Below are 25,758 nucleotides of genomic sequence, written 5' to 3' on the forward strand. Positions count from 1 at the left end.
AACCGTACAATACGTCTACAATGTTATTAATCTAATTGTAACTTTGAATACACTCGCGAAACCACTTAATCGTAACAGTCTTGAAAATTTATTATAATTTTATTTTTTTCTTATACAATTATTCTGCGATTGATCTTTTTTATTTCTTTAAACTTTATAGCTAAACTATATAACAAATGGAGCAAATAGCAAATTGGGTAAGTCTAAATCTACCTCATAATTTACGAGTCAAGTAATGTTCCTTAAAGAACGTGCAATGGTGCAAGAGTGCTATTTAAATCAAAAATAAAATTGTATGTTGTGTATTATTTAAAATACACACACAGATCAAAGATAACCCACAGAAATGTTTGTTATGTAAAAGATGTCAGTACACGTGCTATGAGGTAACTGATAAGCGCACTCGTAAGGCATGGTCTAGATGACATGGATCGATCGCGAGCGGCATTGAGAGCGATGACTTGATGGCCTTTCATGGCTCGGCATGGCTCATCTCTCTTGTTCTGTCAATTATGAAATAACTTGTTTTACTACAACTCTGGAGAAATACAGCGTGAGTATATAGATTTTGATAATACAAAGAGATAAAACTATTTCCATCAAACCTAGAGAATACCTTCGAGTTGCTTTCATTCAAATTGATATACTCACAGTTGCGTCACAACATATGTATAAAACAATCTGTAATGTAACAATACACATATTTAGTTATTTAGCAAACACGAATGTATATCGATAAAAAGCCACAGAGATTCTGTTGTGTAAAATACAAAGAATAGCGACAAATTAATAATACCTGTTTTCCGGTCTTGTTAATGTTGCTTGTGACACGTTGTGGCTAGATAGATATAGCTTTATTAAGTCAATGTGCCATTTATAGGACTAAATAATTTTCTACAATATGATCTCAAACAGTATTAAATTTGCCAGTACAGTAATTGAAACTTACATTGTAAATTGTTTGATATTACTTGAAATAAATCAGCGAGGACTTGATAAAAAATTGCTGTTATGATGATTTTATTATTATTGAACTAAAAGATTATATAAGAGTTACTGATTAAAACTTGTGCCTGCTTTTCACAGCAGAAACTGCAGTCTGGGTCGGTGGTACCACGGGGAACTGACATGACAAGTATCAAAACAAAAGCATTTGGTTTTGTATAAAGTCACGCTTGTCAGTATTAATATAAACTTCATCATTATCATCATGATTTATATAACCATATTACATATATATTATATCAACTAATTTGAATAAAAAATGTTTTAAAGTTTAATAAAATATCATATTTATACGATGATGTGCATTAATTTATTATCTATTGATATTATATTATTAGATATTGTTCTCCTACCTATTAGCCAACACACGAGTTAACGCCGACTTGCTAAGTAAGCGAGCGTTTAACTAATTAGCGTCACTAATTGCCACGCTGCTGCTCCGAGGTTGTAGGCGATCGATCTCAGAGCTAATTCAAATAACTATTAACGAACTGGGCTATTGAAAACTTAAGATTCTTTTACTTTTACACTTCGGTGGAATATTGATTATTGATAGTTAATTAATTTTGTTTCGAATTTTAATTAAATAGTAAATAATTTTTAATTACTTTTTTAAACCAAGTAGTTTGGAAGATAGTTTAAGATTGGAATCGATTGTCCGAGACGTTAGTTGAGGAAGTTTTCTTCAATATTTTTTTAAATTGTAATATTTAGCTAGAATTAGAATGATTTTAAATCTACATCTAAACAAATAAATAAAATCGGAGTGTCTGTTTGTAAGATTTAAATAACCGCTTTTTACTAAATGTATCTGTCCGTCCGTCCGTCCGTCCGTCCGTCCGTCCGTCCGTCCGTCCGTCCGTCCGTCCGTCCGTCCGTCCGTCCGTCCGTCCGTCCGTCCGTCCGTCCGTCCGTCCGTCCGTCCGTCCGTCCGTCCGTCCGTCCGTCCGTCCGTCCGTCCGTCCGTCCGCCCGTCCGCCCGTCCGCCCGTCCGCCCGTCTGTCTGCCTGTATGTCTGCTGTCCCGGCTCATCTTTGCAACGGCTAGACCGATTGTGACCGGACAATCACTGGCAAATAGCTGATGTAATAAGGAGTAACTTAGGCTTTTATTTTATTTTATTTGTAACTCTGCGAACTGAACAATAATTTCTCTTAAATTCCAACGCGGAAGAAGTCGCGAGCACAGCTAGTTATATTATAATAAATAGTAAGTGTCTCACTCTTAGCCCGCCGTGGGATAAAAACAAAAAACGATTATTAACGTAATTTAAAACGTTCCTTTTTAAGATTGTTCTTTGTCGTTAATTCTCATATTTTTATAATCTTTTTTCTGATTCTCATTCTCGTCTCAGTCTAGTTTAAAACATTTGGAAATAATAAACTATGTGAGATTTTCATTTATGTCATTAAATAGGGTCCTCCATAAAAAAAACACACACCAGTATCACTATGATTTAACGTGACCATATATACGACACGCTCGTGCCAGGATAATCCTCATTTCACGCTTTCTCTCCCGCTGTTCACAATGTGGACACAAATGTCTCGCTTATGTCAACAGAGCGATAAAATTTCAATAGCGCGGCGTATACAGACTAATGGAAAAACTGCCTAGATGTGGCAAGTCATGTAAAGGGCTTTAAAAACGTGTCGTTTATTCGTAAGTCGTTATTTTAATGTGACAAGTTTGAGACTTTTGGACCTCGGAATCGATATTGGCGACATTTAATCCAAAAAAACGCCAAAGGCGCGACTTTACACCTATTGGCTTTTACATGCGTGGAGATTCAAGGACCACATGATCGCAAATAAGATATCGAAAGAATCATTAGAATACATTAAAACTTAAAGAAGTTACATATATAAGTATATTATTTTAATTTTAAAACTATCAGAGAGACTTTCTTTGACGAACAAATTGTATTGTCACTTTATACGTTAAAGTTTTATAGTAATTGACTATTGCGTGTAATATCTTTATCGGTCATGACTTCAACTAATGCCATTTACTGCACTCCTACATACTATGTTTAAAGTACCGTTTATATAAATACTAGCTGCTCGGACAGACTTCGTTCTGTCAAAAGTTAATAGTAATTATATTTTTTTTAGTAATGACGTGGCCTTAAGGAACATACAAAAAAAATAAATTAGCCGAATCAATCGAGCCATTCTCGAGTTATGCGCTCAGCAAATTCATTTTTTTTTTAATATAGATAAGATATACTTACGATTTTACATAGACGCATGGTGGTAATCTGTTCCTCTGATAGGGAACTTTAATACTCTATCTCTGGATTTGCTTACTAGATATAGAATTTTTACGTAAGATCCATACAAATTGTGTTCTTCAAAAATCTTTTGCTAATAGGCAAAACACGAGCTAGATAGAATATTGAAATTTGACTGTATGTTTTGGTAATAGCCAGATGATATATTTGTTTTTTATATTATAACTCAGACCCCAGAGGGAAAAAGAGAGAGTAAAATGAGCGAAATGAAACCGTAGTAAATGTACGACTGCAGTTTAAATGCCTATATAAGAGAAAATTTAGATTCAAACACGTAATCGAACTTCAAATTGGGAAAGTGTAACTTACAAGTTGTTTCTTTAAAGAGTAACTACGGACCTTCTCGATTCGTCTCTACCAAATCTACATTAATGTAATATTAAACATTTCAACAATGAATGCTTTAAAAGTATAAATAACGCTTCATCTTGTCACTTTTATTTAAATAAAATCAGTTTGGGTGTTTTTTTTTTGTACCTATTTAAAACAAAATAATTAATAATAATCACGTGCAAGAAGTTAACAGACACGGCTCGTTACAATAAATATTTAAAAATGTTCTTAATTAAATTTTACTTATTGTTACATGTCGTAATTAAGATTTTTCCTTCTATTTCCTTCTACCATCGAACCTAATTGATATTCAGATAGATACTACTCAATACAAATTTTCCTAGATTCGGACTTTCTGTTATTAATATTCAAAAACATATTTATGTGATAAATATTTCTAAAATTCTTGGTGTATCGAACTTGTTATTTATATACAATTATAATAAACATGTTTGTGTTTTGTTTTATATGTTATGTATGTAGTTTTGTGTTTTTATTTACACATACTAAAAATTCTCTCTTATAAAAGAAAATACCTAATAAAGATGTGTCCCTAAGCGCTTAACTCGAAAAAAGCTGGCGCTTATCGCCAATTTTTTAAAAGTTTTTTCTAACACGCTTAGGAACATTTTTACTAAAAGTAAACTAAAAAAAAAATTGACGTAAATTTATATAAAGAAAAGATTCATAATTTTCTTTATGCGCTTGACAACCAAGCAGCTATTAGGTCTGTATTCGTATTTACTTTGTAAAGTTATGAACTCTATCAGTCTTAAATACCATTAAATAAAGCATAATTATTTGCTTGATTATAGTGTTAATGACAATTTTATGTACATTCAAATGGAATGTTTTAAGGTAATTTCAAGATAGGCCTTTTTCATTTCTAACTAAATATAAGCCTGACCAGTCACAAAGTGTGTAATGCTTTATAGCCTATATTATTTCTTTAAAATATTATAAACAAGAATTTTTCTTAGAATCAGGCAAGTAAATAAATCTTTGGAATATTTCTTACAAATAAACAGACAAACCACTCCGTCCTTTCGTATTATTATACAAATGGAAAAGAAGTCCTTCGCGGTTTTGTTTTGCTTAAATATTTCGTGTCATCGTTTTAAATCATTGCATGTTTATGATTGTTTGATACAATGACAGAATTTTATAAATATTATATATGTACTAACTTTGCCCGCGACTTCGTCCGCGTGGAATTTAACAAAAAAGTTATTGTTCAGTTCGCAGAGTTATTTCTAAAATAAAAGTAGCCTAAGTTACTCCTTATTACATCAGCTATATGCCAGTAAAAGTCCCGTCAAAATCGATCTAGCCGTTTCAGTGATCAGCCGGAACAAACAGTTAAATTGTTATTTTGTTATATGTATCGTGTATACATCCACATGCATTTAGTAAAAAGCGGTTATTTAAATCTTACAAATGAACACTCCGATTTTATTTATTTGTATAAATATAGTTGTCAAAAATCTTACATCACACAGCAACCAAACAATTTATTACATTTGAATTGACCGTACAGCTTTTACGAGGCGTCGCACGTTGTTGCTAAGCGGTAGTTGACTATCAATTAAATGTAACATACTCGTTGGTGTGTCTCGTGACGATTACATTGTATTTTATATGTGTTATTACATTATATGTGTTACAGTTCAAAGCTCTGTTCTTATTTCAAATGATTGTTGTTCTTTGCAAACAATTGACTTCTATTCACATCGAAAAGTAGATATTTATTATTATAACTTAGAAAAACTACTCGTCAAATCTCGCTAAAAAAGTTTTATTAAAATCGGTACACACAGTAAAAAAAATATGAGGTAACATATAAAAAATATGAAATACAGTTAAATTGAGAACGTCCTACTTTTTTGGAGTCGGAAAAAATCGATTTATCTTAATCATGCAAAACAAATCGTTTTCTGAATAGAGAAACGAGTACTTGTGTTAGACTTTATGTTTATATTTAAAAGTAAATTAGTATAAGGTAGCTAGGCAAGGCTAAGCTAGGGCAAATACGTAATAAATATTACTAATATCTAAAATAATAATTGCGTTTGCTCGCAAACGTACAAAACCGACTTCAATTACGTCGACAAATAATATAACGTAAGTAGACGAAAAAAAGTAACAATCGCACTAGTCGTCACTACGGTTTTCGAGGGTTTTCTTCGATTATTCTGGAATCCCATTATCAGATCCTGGTTTCCTTATCATGGTACCACACTTGTGATATCTCCTTTCCAACAAAAAATGAAATCAAAATCGGTTCATAAACGATGAAGTTACCTCCGAACATACACACATATATATGTGTTTGTGTGTGTATACGGTCGAATTGAGTAACCTCCTCCTTTTTTGAAGTCGGTTAAAAAACACATGTTGACGGATACGCAAAAACAAAAATAATAAATCGGTATTCCCAGAAAGTTATGAGATAACACATAAAAATAACATCGTCCAAGTTATAAACATTTTTAATATCGTATCAAAAATACTGACCGATCCAGTGTATTAAAAATGTTTATAATTTCCTCATGTGTGAGTAATACAAAAAAAAATACACAAAACAAATCGTCCAAGTTAACAAAAATCCTCATAAAATAAAAACTACCGCGCCAAACTGAATTAAATTTTTATGGAACCAAATGGCAACTATTTCACATCGAACAAAGAAAGAACCACGTAAATCGGATCAGAAATCTCGTCGTAATCGGTGTACATACATTTAAAAAAATATCAACCTCTTTTTTGAAGTCTTTTAAAAAAACACACACACTAGCAACGTCCACATGTAAAAACTATAAAAACAACTAATGATATAAAGTACTGCTATCCTAAACAGTTATTAGTTATACAGTTACGACTTTCTAAATACCTATATTAAAAAAAAAACATTAATTAATAATATTGATACATCGTAAAAGTTTGTTTTTGTGATTAATAGGCGTTAAAATGTCGTCAGTATTCTGGTGTTTATGTCAGCAATATAATAATTCTGTTTACTCGCAAACGAAAAAAAGAAACCGACTGCAATTAAATCGACGAGTAATTGAACGTAGGTAGACGAAAAAATAGTCCAGTAAATACGCATTAGTAGATATAAATCAAAAAGTAGGTTCTTGTCAGATCTCCATCAAATTTATTTATTTTATTTATTATTATTTTATACTTTATTGTACACCACAAATATATTACAAACTAAGCATAAAGATAGTTACAGACAGTGAAGTACAATGGGCGGACTTATGGCTAATTAGCCATTTCTTCCAGACAACCCATAATAATTTAAATGGGACCACATGACACACGCCACCTTTCGATTAAAAAAAAATCATCAGAATCGGTCCAACCAGTCAAGTGTTCTGATGTAACATACATAAAAAATACAATAGAATTGAGAACCTATTCTTTTTTGGAAGTCGGCTAAAAATACGAATGATCAAAACTGATTTTAAAAATGTCAAAATTACTGAACTTTTGACGTAAAAATACGTTTTAGCTTAACCCTTTCAAGACTCCTGAAGCAATGACGCTAGTAAACCTTTACTGGTACACATTATGTACCATTAAAAGTTCACTAGCTTCATTGCTGTTAATGCGGTTTTATTTTGTTTATATCGATACCAAGTAGCCCTATATTGTGTCCCATTTTCGTATTATTTGTAACAATAGTCTTTAAACTTCGCGAGTGATCGTAACATTATACAATTTTAATATATGTATATTTCGCTTTTTGCAGATGCTCCAGAAGAAGCGACTGTGCATCCTGGGCGCTGAACTTTCAGAGCTGGATATATTCGAAAGGCTGTTGCGGTTCTCCGGCGCCCAGTTGAGGTTGCTTCAGTGTTTTCAGGTGAGGTGGTGATTCTTTTTCTTAGACGATGTCCTCGAAATACATTTTAAGTAAGCCTTTAAGTGTATTTAAATCATGGTGACACAATAATGGCGTTTCGTACAACAAAAAAATTCTGCTTTCAAACAGTGTTCCTGTGGTAAGTAAAGTGACCAGAGCTACTACAAGGGAAGGGTATTGGGGTAGGGTCGGCAACGCGCTTGCGATGGTTCTGGTGTTGCAGGCGTCTAATATAGGCTACGGTAATCGCTTACCATCAGGTGAGCCGTACGCTTGTTTGCCGACTAGCTAGGTCTAAAAACGATGTAAAACGTCTAAAGGTGATGATTGCTTTTGACGTCTGGGCGAAATCGAAAACCTTAAAGTATACTATGTAGCCTATTTTTTTATTATTATTATTATTTATTAACTTAAAAAAGCTATATACAATTGTAGTCATCAACGGTGTTACAAACTCATATAAGTTTCCTGTTCTTTACACTAGCTTAGCTATGTATAAGGGTTTCGTTTAAAACTCGTTTCGGGACCGGCCGATTTCCTACCTGAGCTGTTATAACTTTATACATGGTAGCGAAATTTACCTCCGTATTCTAATGATAATGTAGCAGTTTTTCATTGCTTGAAAACACGGATAATTTTATAAAGACATTTTCTAAAAATGAATCCTAGCTAGATCGATTTATCACCCCCTACACCCCCTGCATACTAAATTTCATGAAAATCCAGCCGTTTCCGGCATATATAAGAGAAGAACAAAAATTGCTCGTTTAAAGGTATAGAATAAAAAAAAAATAAAAAAAAATGTTACCTCGTGTTAAAAGTAAAAAAAATGTTACCTTTTACTCAGTCATAAAAATTTAGACAAAAATTTTTAGTCTTTTACTTTAATGGCTTAATGGTTCGTAACAAACAAATATTTCTGTTACCTTCAGTTTTTGTATATTTTTTCAGTTCAATATACTGCAAGATACGAACCGATTGACGTAAGTGTTGTTCTAACTTCTAGTAGGTAGGTACGCGTCAAATACCTATTTGTAATTAATAAATAACACTACGCTTTATTGATTCGAAGGTTGCCAAAATGTTATTTTTATTTGATCTTGTCGAACATTATACATATTTATTTTCACAGTTTTTAAATAGTGTAGCAAAATATATACGAGTAATGATGATGATTTTTCAAACTCGTATAATTTTTTAAACAAATTGATTCTTATAACAAACACAATGTTGCAGTGCGTATACATAATGTAGACTAAAGTAAAAAATGAGCCAACGCTTCATATTCGACGGATGTAAATCAGAAGTGAATTACAATCGAATTAAGAACCTTCTACATAGGCTGGATGAGGGTTGCGGAAAACCTTCGACCTCATCTCGCCCCACCCAGGCGGACGACTACTCACACGTGGTGGTTTTTTAGTCAGGAGTCTGACATAACCCTCTGGCGCCCCCGCGCCGTAGGGTATCCATATTGAATTTTCCCCACGTAAGAAAAAACCGGGATGTTTAGAGCGAACCTGGGGAAACCTGTCCAGCACTGGACTGCGATAGCCTGAACTGATACTTTTTTAAAGTCTGTTTGAAAAAAGCGCTTGTCATGTGAATAGTACCGACGCTGACGCGACCGCTTGTGCCTAGCGTAACAACCTTTTGCTGTAATCACTGTCACTTTGTCCAAAACAAGTTTCCTAATATATTTTTTATTTATAAAATAGATACTCCACACTCAACGGCCCCCAGTAGGATTTTCTCCTGCGTTGGGGGTCCGGAAACACACACAATACACTAGCACAACACGCCCAGACCACGACAAACATCTATATGGCCGATACAAATGTCTGTCGTGAGCGGGAATCGAACCCGCGACCGCCAGCGCAATAGCCAGTGCTATGACCGCTGCGCCAACGCGTCGTCGTCATTTATGTTTTATATAACTAGGTCGGCAAACGTGTTGCCAGCCTTACCCCTGCCGTCCCCAGTAGCTCTGGCGTCCTTACTCACCACAGGAACACAACACTGTATAATAGCAGTATTATTTAATTGTGATCTTCGGTAAGGTCGAGGTCTTTCCCAGTCGGGCTGTTTCGGATTTTGAGCAGGGTATTTCTGCTGTGCCTTATACCTCAGTAAAACACATATTAAAGATCCATAGGAATTATCAAAAATGTAAACAAACGTCACAAATATATGTACTATTGTGTAAGGCAGATAAATTCTTATAATCATGTATTTACTTGATATAAATAATCATAACAATAATAAATAAAGCTGAAAATTACCTCTTCGGCGTGTCCTCTGAGTCAATAATACGAGACAATTCACAAGTATTCATATGTATCTGACTGAGTAATCTTGAAATGAAAATCTACGCATTTCTCGTTGTTTGTGTGATACTTAGACGAGATTACGTAAACTTACAAAAGATATACAATTAAAAAACTCAACTAGTAGCTATACAGTATTTTTATGTTATATTAATTAGAGCACACATATCTATTCAATCTGTACACACAAATCATCAGGTAGAGCACGCGTATATATGGTCGCGAATTGAAATCTCAACTATTAATACCGAGATTTGAAAATTGAATTTGCTGTGTCCTTAAATATTAATTTGTGTTCGGTGGTAAGAGATTTCTCTGTGGTGATAGAAAACATTTTAAGAGGTGTACATATCAACAACTTTTCACAACCTTGCCTAGCAGTGAGACGCTTAAACCGCTACGTTTTTTCTATGACAATTGTTGAGTGATGAGTTCAATACTCGTTCAAGTCAAATGTTTGTATAAGTCATAGAAATGAGATGTTTATTTTACGGCATTAAACAATACAAAAAGATTAATGTATTATTTTATCGAAAGCGAAATATATTCTCATCATCATTACGTTAGCTTATAAAGTCGTTAGTGAACATAAGCCGTCAGAGCTATCTCTTGGATCGGTTGCGCTCAATGTCGATTTCATCAGACTGCGATCAAGTGCATAATGCGAAGTACACACTTCGCACGCATCGACGAACCGTTTCTAGGACATAGGGGCCTGGAATTACACGGCAGTTCGTCCTTGGTTTTGTCTGGACGTGCTTAATTAATCTAGATTAAAGTTACTTGAGTTAAACTTACTGTTTCTTGTTTGTCTTTGAAAGTTTTTTTTTTTTAAATTATCAAAATCAAATTAACTTTATCCAAGCAGGCTTCAAAAGCATCTTCGAATCGTCATGTTACAAATTAATTTTTTTTAAAGTAAAACTACGAAACTGAATTTAATAAACCGAATACTTTGAATCGAAACAACTGCATTCCGGTAAATTTATTATCAATAGCTAATAGAAATAAATAATTGTGATGCCTACTTTGTACTTTTAGCATCAGTGGCACGCATGGTAATAGGTTCATCATGTCTGGTGTAGTTCATCAAACTTCAGTAGAAAGAACAGTAGTCGACAGTCATAATGTGACCTCTAATTATCATCGTAATAAGAGCTCAGTCGTCCCGTTACTATGACGTATGCAACGTCGCGAAATACCAGAAATCGCGATATGTAAGTCACGATAAGACTCGTTTAACACGTGGTTCAATAAGTCCCGAGACTAAGTACTAAAAAAAGGTCTTTTTTATAAAATTAATTTTTATTCATCAACATAGTCTCCTCCAAGAGCGATACAGTCCCTCCAACGCTTTTCTAACTTTTCTATCCCATGTGTGTAGAACGATTTGTCTTTGGCTTCAAAATAAGCCTCCGTTGCTGCGATAACTTCACTATTTGAGTCAAATTTCTTACCCTGAAGATTTTTTTTTAGGTCTGCAAACAGCCAATAATCGCTGGGGGCTAAGTCTGGCGAATAAGGGGGATGAGGAAGCAATTCGAAGCCCAATTCGTTAATTTTGGCCATCGTTTTCACGGACTTGTGACAAGGCGCGTTGTCCTGGTGAAACACCACTTTCTTTTTGTTCATGTGAGGCCGTTTATCCGCAATTTCGTACTTCAATCGCTCCAATAAGCACATGTAATAGTCACTATTTATATTTTGCCCCTTTTCAAGGTAGTCGATGAAAAGTATTCCATGCGCATCCCAAAATATAGACGCAATAAACCTTACCGGCCGATTTCTGAGTCTTTGAACGCTTCGGGCGGCTTTCACCAACCGCTCTCCACTCCGCTGCCTGCCGATTGGATTCCGGAGTGAAATGGTATATCCAGGTTTCATCCATTGCTACATACCGACGTAAAAAATCCTTTTTATTATGGTTCATCAGCGCCAAACATCGCTCTGAATCATTGATACGTTGTTCCTTTTGATTAGTTGTAAGCAAACGCGGCACCCACTTAGAAAAAAGCTTTTTCATGGCCAAATTTTTATGTAAAATAGTGAAAACACTACCAGCTGAAATCTTCACTATCTCGGCTGTCTCTCGCACTTTTACCTTCCAATCTTCCAATAGGATTTTGAGGACTTGGTTAATATTTTGTTGAGTCACTGCTTCATTTGGACGACCTGAGCGTTCCCCATCATTGGTGTCCATGCGACCGCGTTTAAAGTCGGCATACCACCGACAAATGGCTGCTTTAGAGGGAGCTGATCCTGCATAACATTTTAAAAGCCATTGCTGTGCTTCAACAGTATTTTTTCCCATTAAAAAACAATGTTTTATCAACACGCGAAACTCGTTTTTTTCCATTGTATCGAAATTACAACCGTAGCGTCACTTAAATGTTTCAAAATTAATAATTTTATTGTTCCATTTTTAAAAATTTGACACATATTCTTGTATTGATAGCCAGTACTTTTTAAAAATTAAAAGAGTTTTTAATATATGCGCCATTTCCAGGTTAGTCTCGGGACTTATTGAACGATCTAGTAAATGAAAATAAAATTATCCAATGACTATGAAATTTAAGAAACTAATATATATTTTTATAATTATCACTTACAATTTAATTCCTTGTAAACTTAAATTTATACATCTATACTCTATATAAATAAATAAAATTTAAGTGTCTGTTTGTAATAATAAAGTAACCGCTTTTTAACCGACTTCAAAAAAAGGAGGTTCTCAATTCGACAGTATTTTTTTATGTATGTTACTTCAGAACTTTTGACTGGGTGGACCGATTTCGACAATTTTTTTTAATCGAAAGGTGGTGTGTGTCATTTGGTCCCAATTAAATTTATTTGAGATCTAACAACTACTTTTCGAGTTATATCTAATAATGCGTTTTTACTTGACGCTTTTTTCGTCTACCAACGTTGTATTATACCGTATAACTTTTTACTGGGTGTACCGATTTTGATGATTTTTAATTTAATCGAAAGCTGATTTTTATCACGTGGTCACATTTAAATTTCACTGAGACCTGATAACAACTTTTTGAATAATCTTTGATAACGCATATTTACTTGACTATTTTTTCGCCTACCTACGTTGTATTACTTGTCGATGTAATTGAAGTCGGTTTTTTCGTTTGCGAGCAAATACAATCACTACATAGTATAAAACAAAGTCGCTTTCTCTGTCCCTGCACATGTATGTACGCTTAAATCTTTAAAACTACGCAACGGATTTTGATGCGGTTCTTTTTAATAGATAGATTGATTCAAGAGGAACGTTTATATGTATAATAACATCCATTAAATAGTGGAGAAATACTGTTATTTTTGAGTTTTCTAATGTTATGTCGTAAATAATTATTTTTTTTTCGCTTAAATTGCAAACGCAGGCTGAACCCTACGAGATTTATCAAAATAATGTACTAAGTATTGTACACATTGAAAAGGTCTACAGAAAACTCCGCGATGGTATATACCTATCTCTTATGGATATCCCACAATAACATTTTTTTGTCATTTACTTTTTACGACAAATAATGGCTAATTTTCGAAGCAATTTTAACCAATACAGCATTAATCCTTATCCAATTAAATACCTTAAATATATTTTTTATTTAATATAGATCTATATGGCCCTTTACAGCAAATGATTTAAATGAATATTTTCGAAGATATTATAGATTTAAAAATCGCGGTACGTAGCGTTTGCGGCGGTTCCGGCCGGCTTTTACTCTAAGTTAACGCGTGCGGGTCACGGGCAGTAATGAATAAATAAAAACTACTGGATCGATTTTAATCATTTTTTCAGTGAATGACATAGGCTATAATTATATTTTATACCCGTGCGAAGCCGGAGCGGGTCGCTAGTTATTAATAAATGCTTATGGATGTAAACACGGTACATATACCAAAATAACATTTTTTTGTCTGTTTGTTCCGGCTAATCTCTGAAACGGCTGGACCGATTTTGACAGGACTTTCACTGGCAGATAGGTGATCTAATAAGGAGTAACTTATTTTAGACAAATAAAAGTGTAATTAAATAATATTGAAAAGACATGACATTTGAAAAGTCACAATAAGGCGACAAAAGCCTACACTGCATAAAAATTAAGTTCGCGTAGGCTGTGGCTTAAGAGGGTACAGAAATGACAAAGTTACACTAGCCACAATGTAAGTAGTATATTATTGTAATATTATTATTTTTATTGTATTTCTATTGTTTTGCACTCGTGTCTCTAGCATCACGGAGAGAATGAAGTGGCTGAAAAACAACGCTACATAGGATCTTAGCTCTGTGTACCACTTCCTATCGCCCATTCACAATACTATCAACATTATATTTTGTAAATTTTAATACGTTTAACGTATTTAGTGTCTTTATGTTCTTTTTTTTATAAATGTTACTTTAACATGTTATATATATATATATAAAATAAATTCAATAAATTCAATTTATGATTATTCGTAATTTGATAAAAAAGTATTGTAGCTAGAGCGGCACGTGCCCGAGCGCGGGCTCGCAATCAATCCACTTATAGCAACCGTTGTATCATCCCGCATCTAAATTGTTTGTCTTATTGATACGCCAAGATATCTCTACTGTTATTGAAATGTTAGACCTACATCACGAGCACTGGTTATATAATCGCTTAATGATATACGTTTTGAAATAATTTGTTTATGAGCTTTGATTCTGTTTTAAAAAGTATTGTTTCAGTTACGAAAAGTCTTAAATCTTTTGAATGTTTCTTTGAATATTACTTAATAGTAGAAAGTAATAAAAAAAATTTTTTTTTTCTTATTTTTATCATTCAAACATATTCTGTAATGATTTGTTAATCGTAATTAGTACACAAGAGATTACCTGAGAATGTAACAGTCTTGGTTTCAATAAATATTTTTAGTTTTTTTTTTTTTCGCATCTTGTACGAAAAACATGAAAAAGAACGTAATTTTTTCTAATAAATATTCGTAGATATGTAATGGCAACGTTTCATGAACTAAAAATGATGCATCCACTTAACCTCCTAAACTTTTATGCAGTGACATGAACATTTTTTATGTAAGGAGAAGAGCCGGTTTCCAAAGAGCTGTCTTTATTACGTACATCTCATATGTATACAAAATATTTTAGTTTAAGCTTCCATTTGAATACGTTAGAAAATTATATTTAATAAATATAAATCTATAACAAGAGAAACCATAATAAATCAACGCTGTGATCTATTATCTATTATAACCGTGATATTTCAATAGTAATTCCTTGTATTCTAATTTTATAAATTTTAAAATACTGTCTAAATCCTATATCTAAGTAAATACGCATAGGACGAGTTCATGATGCATTTTAAAAGACAAAAAATAAATTTCTACATACAAATCAAGTAAATAACTCTCCCGTCTGAAGTTGCACAAGAATGCAGCTAAGTATCGTCAAGCGTGTTTCAGAGGTAGCTCTGCCTATAAATGATGGATTTAATGGAACTTTTGTCCATTGACTTGGTCATATGCGAGTCGTCTCGTTTCGAGCAAAAACCGAACTGGTCTAGCCGCATTGTCGCAATGTAAACAACGATAACGGGTTCTACACGCAACTATCCTTGTTTTTTTTTTTATTTTTTATTTTTTAATTACCTTTAATGAAAATATTGGACATATAAGAGGTTGTCATTGCTGCGTTATTTTTTTATACCTAGGGTCGCAAACAAGGCCGCAATCTACAGATGGTAGCCGGTCACTTCTGGACCTAATGACGCCTGCAAGACCAGGAACACTACTCCCGCCGTCGCGTCGTCGTAAACATAGCTCGTCCCCAGGAGCTCTGGCTACCATACTCACCAAAAGAACAACAATTTAAGTACAGGCAGATAGTAATAGAAAAAATAACAATTTTGGCTCTAGTATCGATTATAAGAGAGAGAGAGAGAAATAGAGAGACCTCCAAATATTTTTTTAAATATATTCAACGTACAGAATATGTCCTGTTACAGTTTTACTATAAGTGAGTGTATGGATATAATGCGAAAGAGAATGCTAATATATACGGACAGTTACGTGCGCATGATACACGATTATTTTACGACATGTGTTAGCCAAGTGTTTGTTCAGCTTTTAACGTTGCCCATATCCACATAGTGTAAAACTGTATCGTCTTCATATAACGTTTAATTAAAATTAACAATAGAAAGATGTTACTATTGTCACCTTTGCGTTGTCTATTATTTTGATAATTTGAGTACCAGCTGTGCCAAGAACAAAAACGTTATTGTTTAGTTCGCAGTAATAAAAACGCTACCTTTGACCACCACCATTGACCTTTGAGCGTTCATTTATTTCTACATATAATTATGTAGCAAACACTGTACAGATTTTTTTATGTATGTAAATACTAATTTATTTTAAGATTATTAAATAATTACAACAGCTGCAATAATTAATTATTTAAATATTGGAGCTCAAACAATTTAATTTAAAAATTGAGCAATTTGTATTAGAATATAAAACGTTTTAACATTTATCAAGTCTATTGTATTGTATGAAGTAGTTCACCCATACATAATATATAGGTGAAGGATTTATTGTTAAATTGGGAATATAATTGTGATGAGACCCTGACGACGCTAGTGCGACGCTGTATTTCATACAAGATATTACAAATTTTGTACTAGAACACTGTTTATATATTATTTTTAAAAGAGTAACTGTGGAGTTTCTTGCCGATTTTTCTCTGCTGAATCTACGTTCGGAATGGGCGGTAGCTTCTTTTAAAATTTTAATTTATAAAGTGACGATTCGAAAGTGCTTTTGAAGCGTATTTGAATAAAGTTTGAGTTTGACTAGCTCTCCCCTCGCGACTATACCCGCAACGGTACCCGCATGGAATATAAACGTGGGTGGTGTAGAAAATAACATCCTGTAATCCCAATACATTCTGGAAACTCATTCAACTGTTGTCAACTATTGTCCAATCGAAATAAATATTTGCGTGTTAATTTTGCTTGTTTATAAATATTATTGAGCAACTAAAACAAAGACTAACTAAAACAATTAAATCTTCTGACAGGGATTCACACACAGTGACGTAGCGTGGTTTTTTGCCGTCTGAGTTCCACTGAAAATTTAACACACTCATTGCAAGCACAATATTCATTATATTCATAACCGACTACAAAAAACGAGGATTGTTACATTGCAGGCGAGATTTAAAAGCAGTTTTATGTCAATTGAAAAAAAATGTGGTTATATTGCCGCGCCACTTTCGTGTGTCGCCTGGGGCCATGGCTTCCCCGGCACCTCCCACGCTACGCCACTGGTCACACACACACACACACACACACACACACACACTGGTAACACTCACACTGGTAACACACAATACAAACCAAAAGCCCAGGCCACAAATGCAAACGTCTGTATTTTCTATAAATAGTTGTCATATCCGGGGAATATAGCCATTATCACTAGCACAACAATCAGGTGCTACGACCCCAGCGCTCAGTTAAACATGATTGAAGTATGCGTTACAGTAGGAGAAATAAAAATAAATGTGAGTTACATAAAGTTTAAATAGTAGCTATTTCGCTATTGTAGGTGTTAAAGTTAATATTTGTATCAGCTAGCCAATAAGGAAATATCATTGCTTGCGGTCCTTGACAAGTTTTTGTACATTTTTCGATTAGGTATATCTTTAAAAAAAAAAATAGACAAACAATCATGATCCATTGTCTTTTCGTACCGTTTTTTGTACTGTTGCTTATTCTTGGTGTACAATAAAGACAAGTAAGATAGTGATTCGTGTTCCATCTTATTTTAGTTCTATTATAACATTTTTATAAAATTATCTGGGGGCACGGTAGTGCCCCCGCCAAGACGAACCAAAAAAAAAAAAAAAAAAAAAACGAAAAGCACTACCTATCTTTTCTCGAAGTGCTTCGTCGTTTTTTTGAACCCTCATAACTTGGGTTTGGATTATACCAGATAAACAAAATTCTGGGGATATGGTGTCGATAGTAGACTTATTAAACGTATAAAGTTTCAATTGCATAGCTCTTATACTTTAGATTTTATTGATATCTAAAAAACCCCGATTTCGTCACTCACTGATGATCATCAAAATTCCTAGAGTCTTCCTGAAGTCCCCGAAAGCTGAAATTTGGTATGTAAGCTAGTATTAGTACACAAACAACAAAAAAATTCTAAGACTTGGAACTTTTACCCCCCAACCCCTTAAACTAGGGGATGGAAGTTTGTATGAGACTTCCGCAAATTTTGATGCTAGAGGTCTGAAAATTGATATAGGGACTCCTTGTTATTATTAATAATAATAAAATACATAAAAAATTAAAATAGGTTATTAGTTTATGTCGAAAATTTACATTTTGTAATTTTGGTATTTAAGTTTTGGCGGAGATCACCGTTTGCATATCAGTTCAACATAAAATCAAAAACAGCGTGCTTAAACCGAATATGGTGAAGATTGGATAATATTTATGGTATAAAATGTGTCGGAGGTAAAATGCAACGATAATATTGTCATAAGCAGCTTACAAAAAGAAGTGAAATCCCACCGAAAACATTTTCATGTAAAATGTTGCCAAGACGAGATCATATGGCTCGCACTGTCAAAAGGTTATCAGATCTCATGTAGAGCCAAGCTTCTAACTCTACACGCCCTAACTCTACAAGCCCTAACTTCACAAACTCTACAACTTAGTCAAAATATGTGGCTTGGCCGTTTCGCTACCGTCACGTGGGCGTAAGGTGAAAAATTTTTTCACTGTGTTTTACTTTTCTGTCATACAATAGTTCTATTAAAGAAAAAATAAAAAGAAGAAGAATAATTGATATACATATAATACAAATAAAAATAAAAAGAGAAAATATATTTATATAAATGAGACAAGAAAGTCGTCATCTACAACATCGGCAGCCGGTAGTAACGAAACGGCCAAGCCACATATTTTGACTAAGGTGTAGAGTTTGTGAAGTTAGGGCTTGTAGAGTTAGGGCGTGTAGAGTTAGAAGCTTGGCTCTACATGAGATCTGATAACCTTTTGACAGTGCGAGCCATATGATCTCGTCTTGGCAACATTTTACATGAAAATGTTTTCGGTGGGATTATCTTATACTATTAAACGAGCAATTCTTGTATATATATATATATATAATCTGAATCTCGGAAACGGCTCCAACGATTTCCATAAAATTTAGTATATAGGAGGTTTCGGGGGAGATAAATCCATCTAACTAGGATTCATTTTTAGAAAATGACGTTTTATCCCTATTTTTAGGGAGTGAAAAAATAGCTACAATATCGTTAGAATACGAAGGTGAATTTCGCAACTGTCATTAAAGTTGTAATAGCTCGGTGGGAAATCGGCCGGTCGGGATCAACCGAGGAGATCATGGTTCAAATCCCAATGTCCCTGATCAATTATTTTTTTCCTTTTTTTTAATTGAACTCGTTATTTTAAAAAAAATATTATTCATATTTTATAAATATGTAATTCGAATTTAAATATGAATTCCAAAAAACACGATTTACTAAAAATACCGAGCTAGGCTCGGTCACCCAGGTACTAGGGTCATTGCGCCTGTTCGCGTCCACCGCCCAATTCGCGTCCATTTTACGGATCTCAGTTTCAAAAGTCTCGAAATTAAGTATACTAAGACACCAATAAGTCGAAAAGTAATTACCGGCAATACCTCAATGTATAAGAGGCACGCACGCATAGACAAAAGTTCTGTGCGACCAAGCAATCCCGGGTAAAAAAAATAGTTGTTCAACAAGAGAGCGCGAAGGCACGGAATAATGAGAAGAAAATAGTGGGCAGCGGTTCGTTTGAAGGTAAGTCTTTTATTATTTTATGTCTATTTTGAATACATAGCTGTTTCTAGGCGTTGGTTATGATAAAAGGAATTATAATAATTATGAATTTGCTTATTTTTTTTATAGTTAACAGTTAAAATAAGGTGGACGCGAACTACTACACCGAATTTATAAAACTTCCACTTTGCGTCCGCAATGGACGCAAACTATACCTAAAGGGATTAATAATAAAACTAAATCGCGTCCATTTCTTAAATTAATTCTATAAGTTTAATACATAAAACTAATAACTACAAGTTAATACCTATTCTACTTTGAATGAAATATGTAATTTCTTTTTTATTTTTTTTCTGTTTAAGATGAGTTCTTTGCAGATAAGAAGAAGAAAAAAAGAACATACACAGAGGAAGATTTAAGGGAAGTTTTGCATGACATTCAAGAGAAGAGGAAATCGGTAAGAGAAGCACCTATGCAAAAAATATGCTATTCCGATATTGGACAAAATCAGTGGGTGCAGACCAAGAGGGTACAAAACTTATCTACACAAATAAATAAAATTGGAGTGTCTGTTTGTAATATTAAAGTAACAGCTTTTTACTAAATGCATATTGATTTATACATGGTACATATACCAAAATAAGCAATCTCTTTACTGTATGATGCCCTAATAAGAAGTCAGCTTGAGTATAATGCGGTAGTATGGTCTCCACATGAAGTCAAATACAGTCTCATGCTGGAACATATTCAAAATAAATTCACCAGGTTTCTTTACCTTAGGCTTAATGGCGTGTATCCCTTGTATCCCTTGATGTATTCAACATTGTTTGTATTGGGCATGGTTCGATACAACAAGTTGGAGACTAGGAGAGAGCTGGCTCTGGCAACTTATATTTTAAAATTATTCCGCGGTGTTGTCAATAATCCAGGGTTACTGCAGTGGATAGATTTGAGCGTACCCGATAGGTATCTACAACGAAAGCGGCGTCCGAGCTTATTTGCAGTACCCCACGGCAGAACCGAGCTAGTGCGCAACGGACCCCTTGCTCGTTCAGTCAGAACGCTGAACTTGGTGGCTGACACACTAGACCTTTTTTCTTGTTCGTGGAGTGAATTCGCAAAAGTTACTTTGTATATAATATGTTATGAGAATTGAATTTAATGTTTTTATATTTATTAATGTTACATTGTTTTGTTTTTAGTATTATGCTTAAGTCAGCTAATTCTTTTTTAATTATAGTTTAACTTTTTTTTTTCCTTTTGCTTTTTGTCTCCTTTACTATGTCTAATGAATTGAGTTATGCCTGTAATATTAGATGTGAGAAAATAAAATAAATAAATAAATAAAAACATTTTAAGAATTTTTGTCTGTCTGTCTGTTTGCTCCGGCTAATCACTGAAACCATTGGACTGATTTTGAAGGGACTTTCACTGGCAGATAGCTAATGTAATAAGGAGTAACTTAGGCTACTTTTATTTTAGAAATTTATTTATTTTTTAATTTTACGAACAGAACAATATTTTTTTTTAATTCCACGCGGATGAAGTCGCGAGCACAGTTAGTATCAAATAAAACCAAGTAACGAAGAAGAAAACATAACGGTATTATTAATATTTAATGCGAATGGAGATATGTGTCCACCTCGTATTTTGTTTCCATAATTATTAATCAAGGCTGATCTTTGTGGTGCTGTGTGCTTACGGCATCAAAGAATATAGCCACCCCCTCTCTTCCCGTGGGTGTCGTAAGAGGCGACTAAGGGATAACATAGTTCCACTACCACCTTGGAACTCATAAAGCCGACCGATGGCGGGATAACCATCCAACTGCTGGCTTTGAAATACACAGGCTGAAGACGGGCAGCAGCATCTTCAGTACGACAATGCCAGCCCTGCGGTCACCAACCTGTCTGCCCAGCGTTGTGACTATGGGCAAAACACAGGAGTGAACTTGTCGAGGCCTATGTCCAGTAGTCGACTGCGAAAGGCTGCTGTGATTGTAATTGCAGGCTGATCCTTTAGATTGCTTACATTCCTTTAAAATTCACAGAACAGATAATTGTTGAATTTTATAGGTGGAATTACTATTTACTTACTAAATACATGGGTACCTAATTTGTTTTTTAATTTTAAGTTTTATCAATGTTTAGAAGAATAAATAGGTGTTTTATTTTCTTTATAGTGATTTATTAATGTTAATATGTTGATTTTTAAATAACTATAATTCTTCAATAAATAAATTATTAAAATCCAACCTCTCTTTACATTATCATAAAAATATCACCTCTTTATTCCTTTTCTAAGCTGGTGGACGCGAAGTGGTCCAGCGGGTGGACGCAAATTGGATTTAATGGACGCAAACTGGGTAAATCGCCTAATTCTGAAGTTTGTATTTAAATAAAATAATAACAAGACGTTTCGAACAAAACTAAAAATTAATCTTTAAATAGACTATATAACGAACACAGTAAATAAATTTTTCATAGAAATTAGTGCGGGGACATTTTTATTTTCTTCTTCAAACTTGCCAACTGCACTAAGTGGACGCGAACAGGCGCAATGACCCTATAATATTATGCAGAAAAATTTAACGCGAATCGTTACTAAATTGTTGTGAGTTAGAATTCGTGCTAGCAACACCTACTTTCAGTAGGTTAAATTTGCCTTCAAAGTCATTGGAAAAAAAAGTGTGCTTTAGACCACACGACTGAAGTAAAACTTCTGCACAATAGGCCTGCACTGTGTCTTAGATATACGAAACGTAACTGGCAATGAGAGAAAGAGAGAAAGAAAATATTTGCTCGCATTTCTCTCTCCCTCCATTCGTCTCGCCCGATGACACTTCGTAACGCTCTCGCCACGCATATTTACCAGCTTACTCCCCAAGTCAAGCGTCCGTAAAGAATGTTTAACTTCAAAAATTTGCAAATTCCATGATAAATTCTGAATTATGAAAGATGTTATCTGAAATGAATATAGGAAGCCTTAAATTTTTCAAGAATGTTTCAGTTAGAGATATTCTACAGTTTGCATCAGTTTATTGACCCTGAAATCGTATATATCGAGTGCGTAGGCCTCTATTCACCATATAGGAGATATGTCAGAAGTGTCAGCTACTTCATCATGTGGCCTAGAGTCTTAATACTATGTATTTTTTTTTTCTTGTTTTTACAGGCGGTGATAGAGCACGGATCTAAACTGTCAGTGGAGCTCGCCAGCGGTTACTTAGCGAGGTGCGACGCTAACACAAAATCAAGAAATTCTCTCATACAGTTAGGACTTAAGCTTGGTGAGTTAATGTATTTTTATTGTAATTTTGATAATAGTCATAATCTTCATGATCGCGTATAGTTAATTAATGGTCTAGACTAACATTAACATAGGTTACTCTTTACCGCGTCTAAATAAATTAAATGTTAAGTTAATATTATTTATGTATTCCATAGTAAATACAAAGTTTTATAAATAGTTTTCTTTACGTAGTGCCTCATAAATACTACTTAGTTGAACAGAATTCTTTAAACATTCCTCCATTGAATATAAACTTAAGTATTTTTAGCATCTAGTTGTGCAACAATGATCTACACATTTCTTCATATAAACTTCTATATATTTAATATTAGCAGGACTAGACGCACGCAGCGTATAGCGTATGTTTAATCTCGACACTTTTCGTTTGTCTTATTACGAGGAACGTAGTAGAGCGAAGACGGTTGATATACAATGATACCAGACGATCGATGGTTCAAATCTAAATTTGTCTCGTGCTTGGCGATGAAGGAAAACGTGATGAAACCTACAGATTTCGCTTAGATCAAGATAAGCGTACGGCTCACCTGATAGTTAGCAGTTACCATAACTGATAGACGCCTATGGCACTAAAGGTATCAAAAGCGCGTTGCCAACCCTACAGTACTTTGTCTAGGAGCTCTGGCTATCTTACTCACCACAGGAACGCAATAGAGAGCAGTACTATTTGGCTGTGATCTTCTGCAAGGTTAAGGTCCTTTCCCCATAATGGTGATAGGGATAAAGTGTTGTTACGGTACAGTTCAATATGGTTACAGCTTACTATATACCACATCAATTTTCTTGTGATTGTGACTAGTTATATTTAAATACATTCCTTCTCTAACATGCTTGTCTAAAAGTATGTTTAACACGGTATAACCCAAACAAATCGTAGAATATTCAAAGACATGGTAAACAATTATGACCAGGTGGATTTCTCAACGAGGCCGGTTGGTACGCGGACGCTCAACGCGTGCTGCTGCGGTGCAGGGACCTGTGCCAGGCGCAACCGCAGACCACGCACTACAAGCGGCTCACGCTCGAGTGCTGTCATAGGTATAAATAAGCATATAAAACGCAAACCACAAGACCATGTTATAATTATATCATGCAATGTTGTGACCACTATGGCAACTTTTCATAAAATTTTGTCGGGTGTGTCTATTGTAGGGTCTCATACTCAATAGCAACCAGTGGAGGCTTAGAATGCCGTCTGTGTTTAAGTGGTGAAGCTTTTTTGGAGACACTTTCTGACTTTGATATTAATCGGACTACTTTACAACGCTTCAGCCTCATATCCCACTGCTATAGGTCTCTTTCCCCATGTAGGAGAAAGATCAGAGCTTAATCCACCACGCTGCTCCAATGCAGATTGGCGAATTGCTTCACAACGTAATCGCTTTATTGACAATAATTCGTTGCTATTTATGGTAGAGTAAGGCATCGAAAGTTAGTCCCTTACTTTTAGTTTCTCATTAATTCCGGGTCTAGATATGTGTCTGGTTGTTTCCATGTTTGCTAAATTATAATTGATATGATTGATACGATTGTGCTATTACACTTAGTCAGACCCAAAGAGTATTCTTCTGTCTGATCATTTTACCAAAAAAATTACAATAAAAACTAGGACGAGTACATTTGAGACAGCTCTAAGTAAAACATTTTGTAATTCTATCACAAAAGATGGTTATATTTTTAAATAATGTTTGTTATCTCCGTAATTCCAGATTGCTCAATACACAGTCCGCTTACTGCTGTTTCCCGGCGGCTGCGGAGACATACGCGTTGGCGTTGAAACTGTTAGGACTCCCTGACGACGCCACCGCTAAACTTCCAGAGGGAGCCATCGCGATTGCCGAGACGTGTTCAAAGGCCTTGCAGACAGACGAAGAGGAACAGAAAAGGTTTGTTACATACACCAGATATATTCAAAACGTTATAGACCCTTTGAAATGCACGAAAAGAAAACAGCTTAAAAGGAAGCATCTCATGCCAGTTCCCTAAAATATTTTCCAAAATAGTTGTTGGACAGTTTTGTTTTTAAGTACAGCATAACATGTCATTACCTTTTTAGATGCCATTATGTGAAGCTATAACCTTTTTTATAATATAAGCATTAAGCTTATATGATTTTAAGTACTAAATTCAACATTGGCTTTTTATGTGAAAACTTGTACCTAAATTATAGAGAGAATTCAAGAAGAGTGTCGTTTAAATCAGACTGAGATTCGGTCTGCAGAAGGATAATGCAGGACTTCGAAATTAAATACACGGTGACGATGTTCTCAGCAGGTCGGAGTCGTGCGGGGAGGAGTGCGGCGGCGGCGGCTGCGGCGCGTGGGGGATGAGCGCGCTGCTCGCGCGCCTGTGCAAGGAGTTCAGCGCGCTGTTCTTCGTGCGCTGCGACTACAGCGCCGCGCACGCCTGGAGCATGCGCGCGCTCGCGCTGCTCGCGCCGCACACGCCCGCCAAGTGAGTACGGAATGAGCGCGCTGCTCGCGCGCCTGTGCAAGGAGTTCAGCGCGCTGTTCTTCGTGCGCTGCGACTACAGCGCCGCGCACGCCTGGAGCATGCGCGCGCTCGCGCTGCTCGCGCCGCACACGCCCGCCAAGTGAGTACGGAATGAGCGCGCTGCTCGCGCGCCTGTGCAAGGAGTTCAGCGCGCTGTTCTTCGTGCGCTGCGACTACAGCGCCGCGCACGCCTGGAGCATGCGCGCGCTCGCGCTGCTCACGCCGCACACGCCCGCCAAGTGAGTACGGAATGAGCGCGCTGCTCGCGCGCCTGTGCAAGGAGTTCAGCGCGCTG

The 25,758-nt window shown here is 35.1% G+C and overlaps 1 protein-coding gene across 1 annotated transcript in view; it reads left to right on the forward strand.

Moving 5' to 3' along the window:
- LOC123656331 (amyloid protein-binding protein 2) overlaps positions 1-25,758 on the forward strand; it is an 85,109-nt gene that overhangs the window by 52,511 nt on the left and 6,840 nt on the right. The window contains exons 2-6 of the mRNA XM_045592030.1: positions 7,386-7,499; positions 22,836-22,950; positions 23,882-24,008; positions 24,680-24,856; positions 25,245-25,424. Of these exons, the coding sequence (XP_045447986.1) occupies positions 7,386-7,499; positions 22,836-22,950; positions 23,882-24,008; positions 24,680-24,856; positions 25,245-25,424 (713 nt within the window). The remainder of the gene's footprint in view (positions 1-7,385; positions 7,500-22,835; positions 22,951-23,881; positions 24,009-24,679; positions 24,857-25,244; positions 25,425-25,758) is intronic.

Source organism: Melitaea cinxia, chromosome 9 (genome assembly GCF_905220565.1).
Source record: "Melitaea cinxia chromosome 9, ilMelCinx1.1, whole genome shotgun sequence".
Lineage (NCBI taxonomy): Eukaryota > Metazoa > Arthropoda > Insecta > Lepidoptera > Nymphalidae > Melitaea > Melitaea cinxia.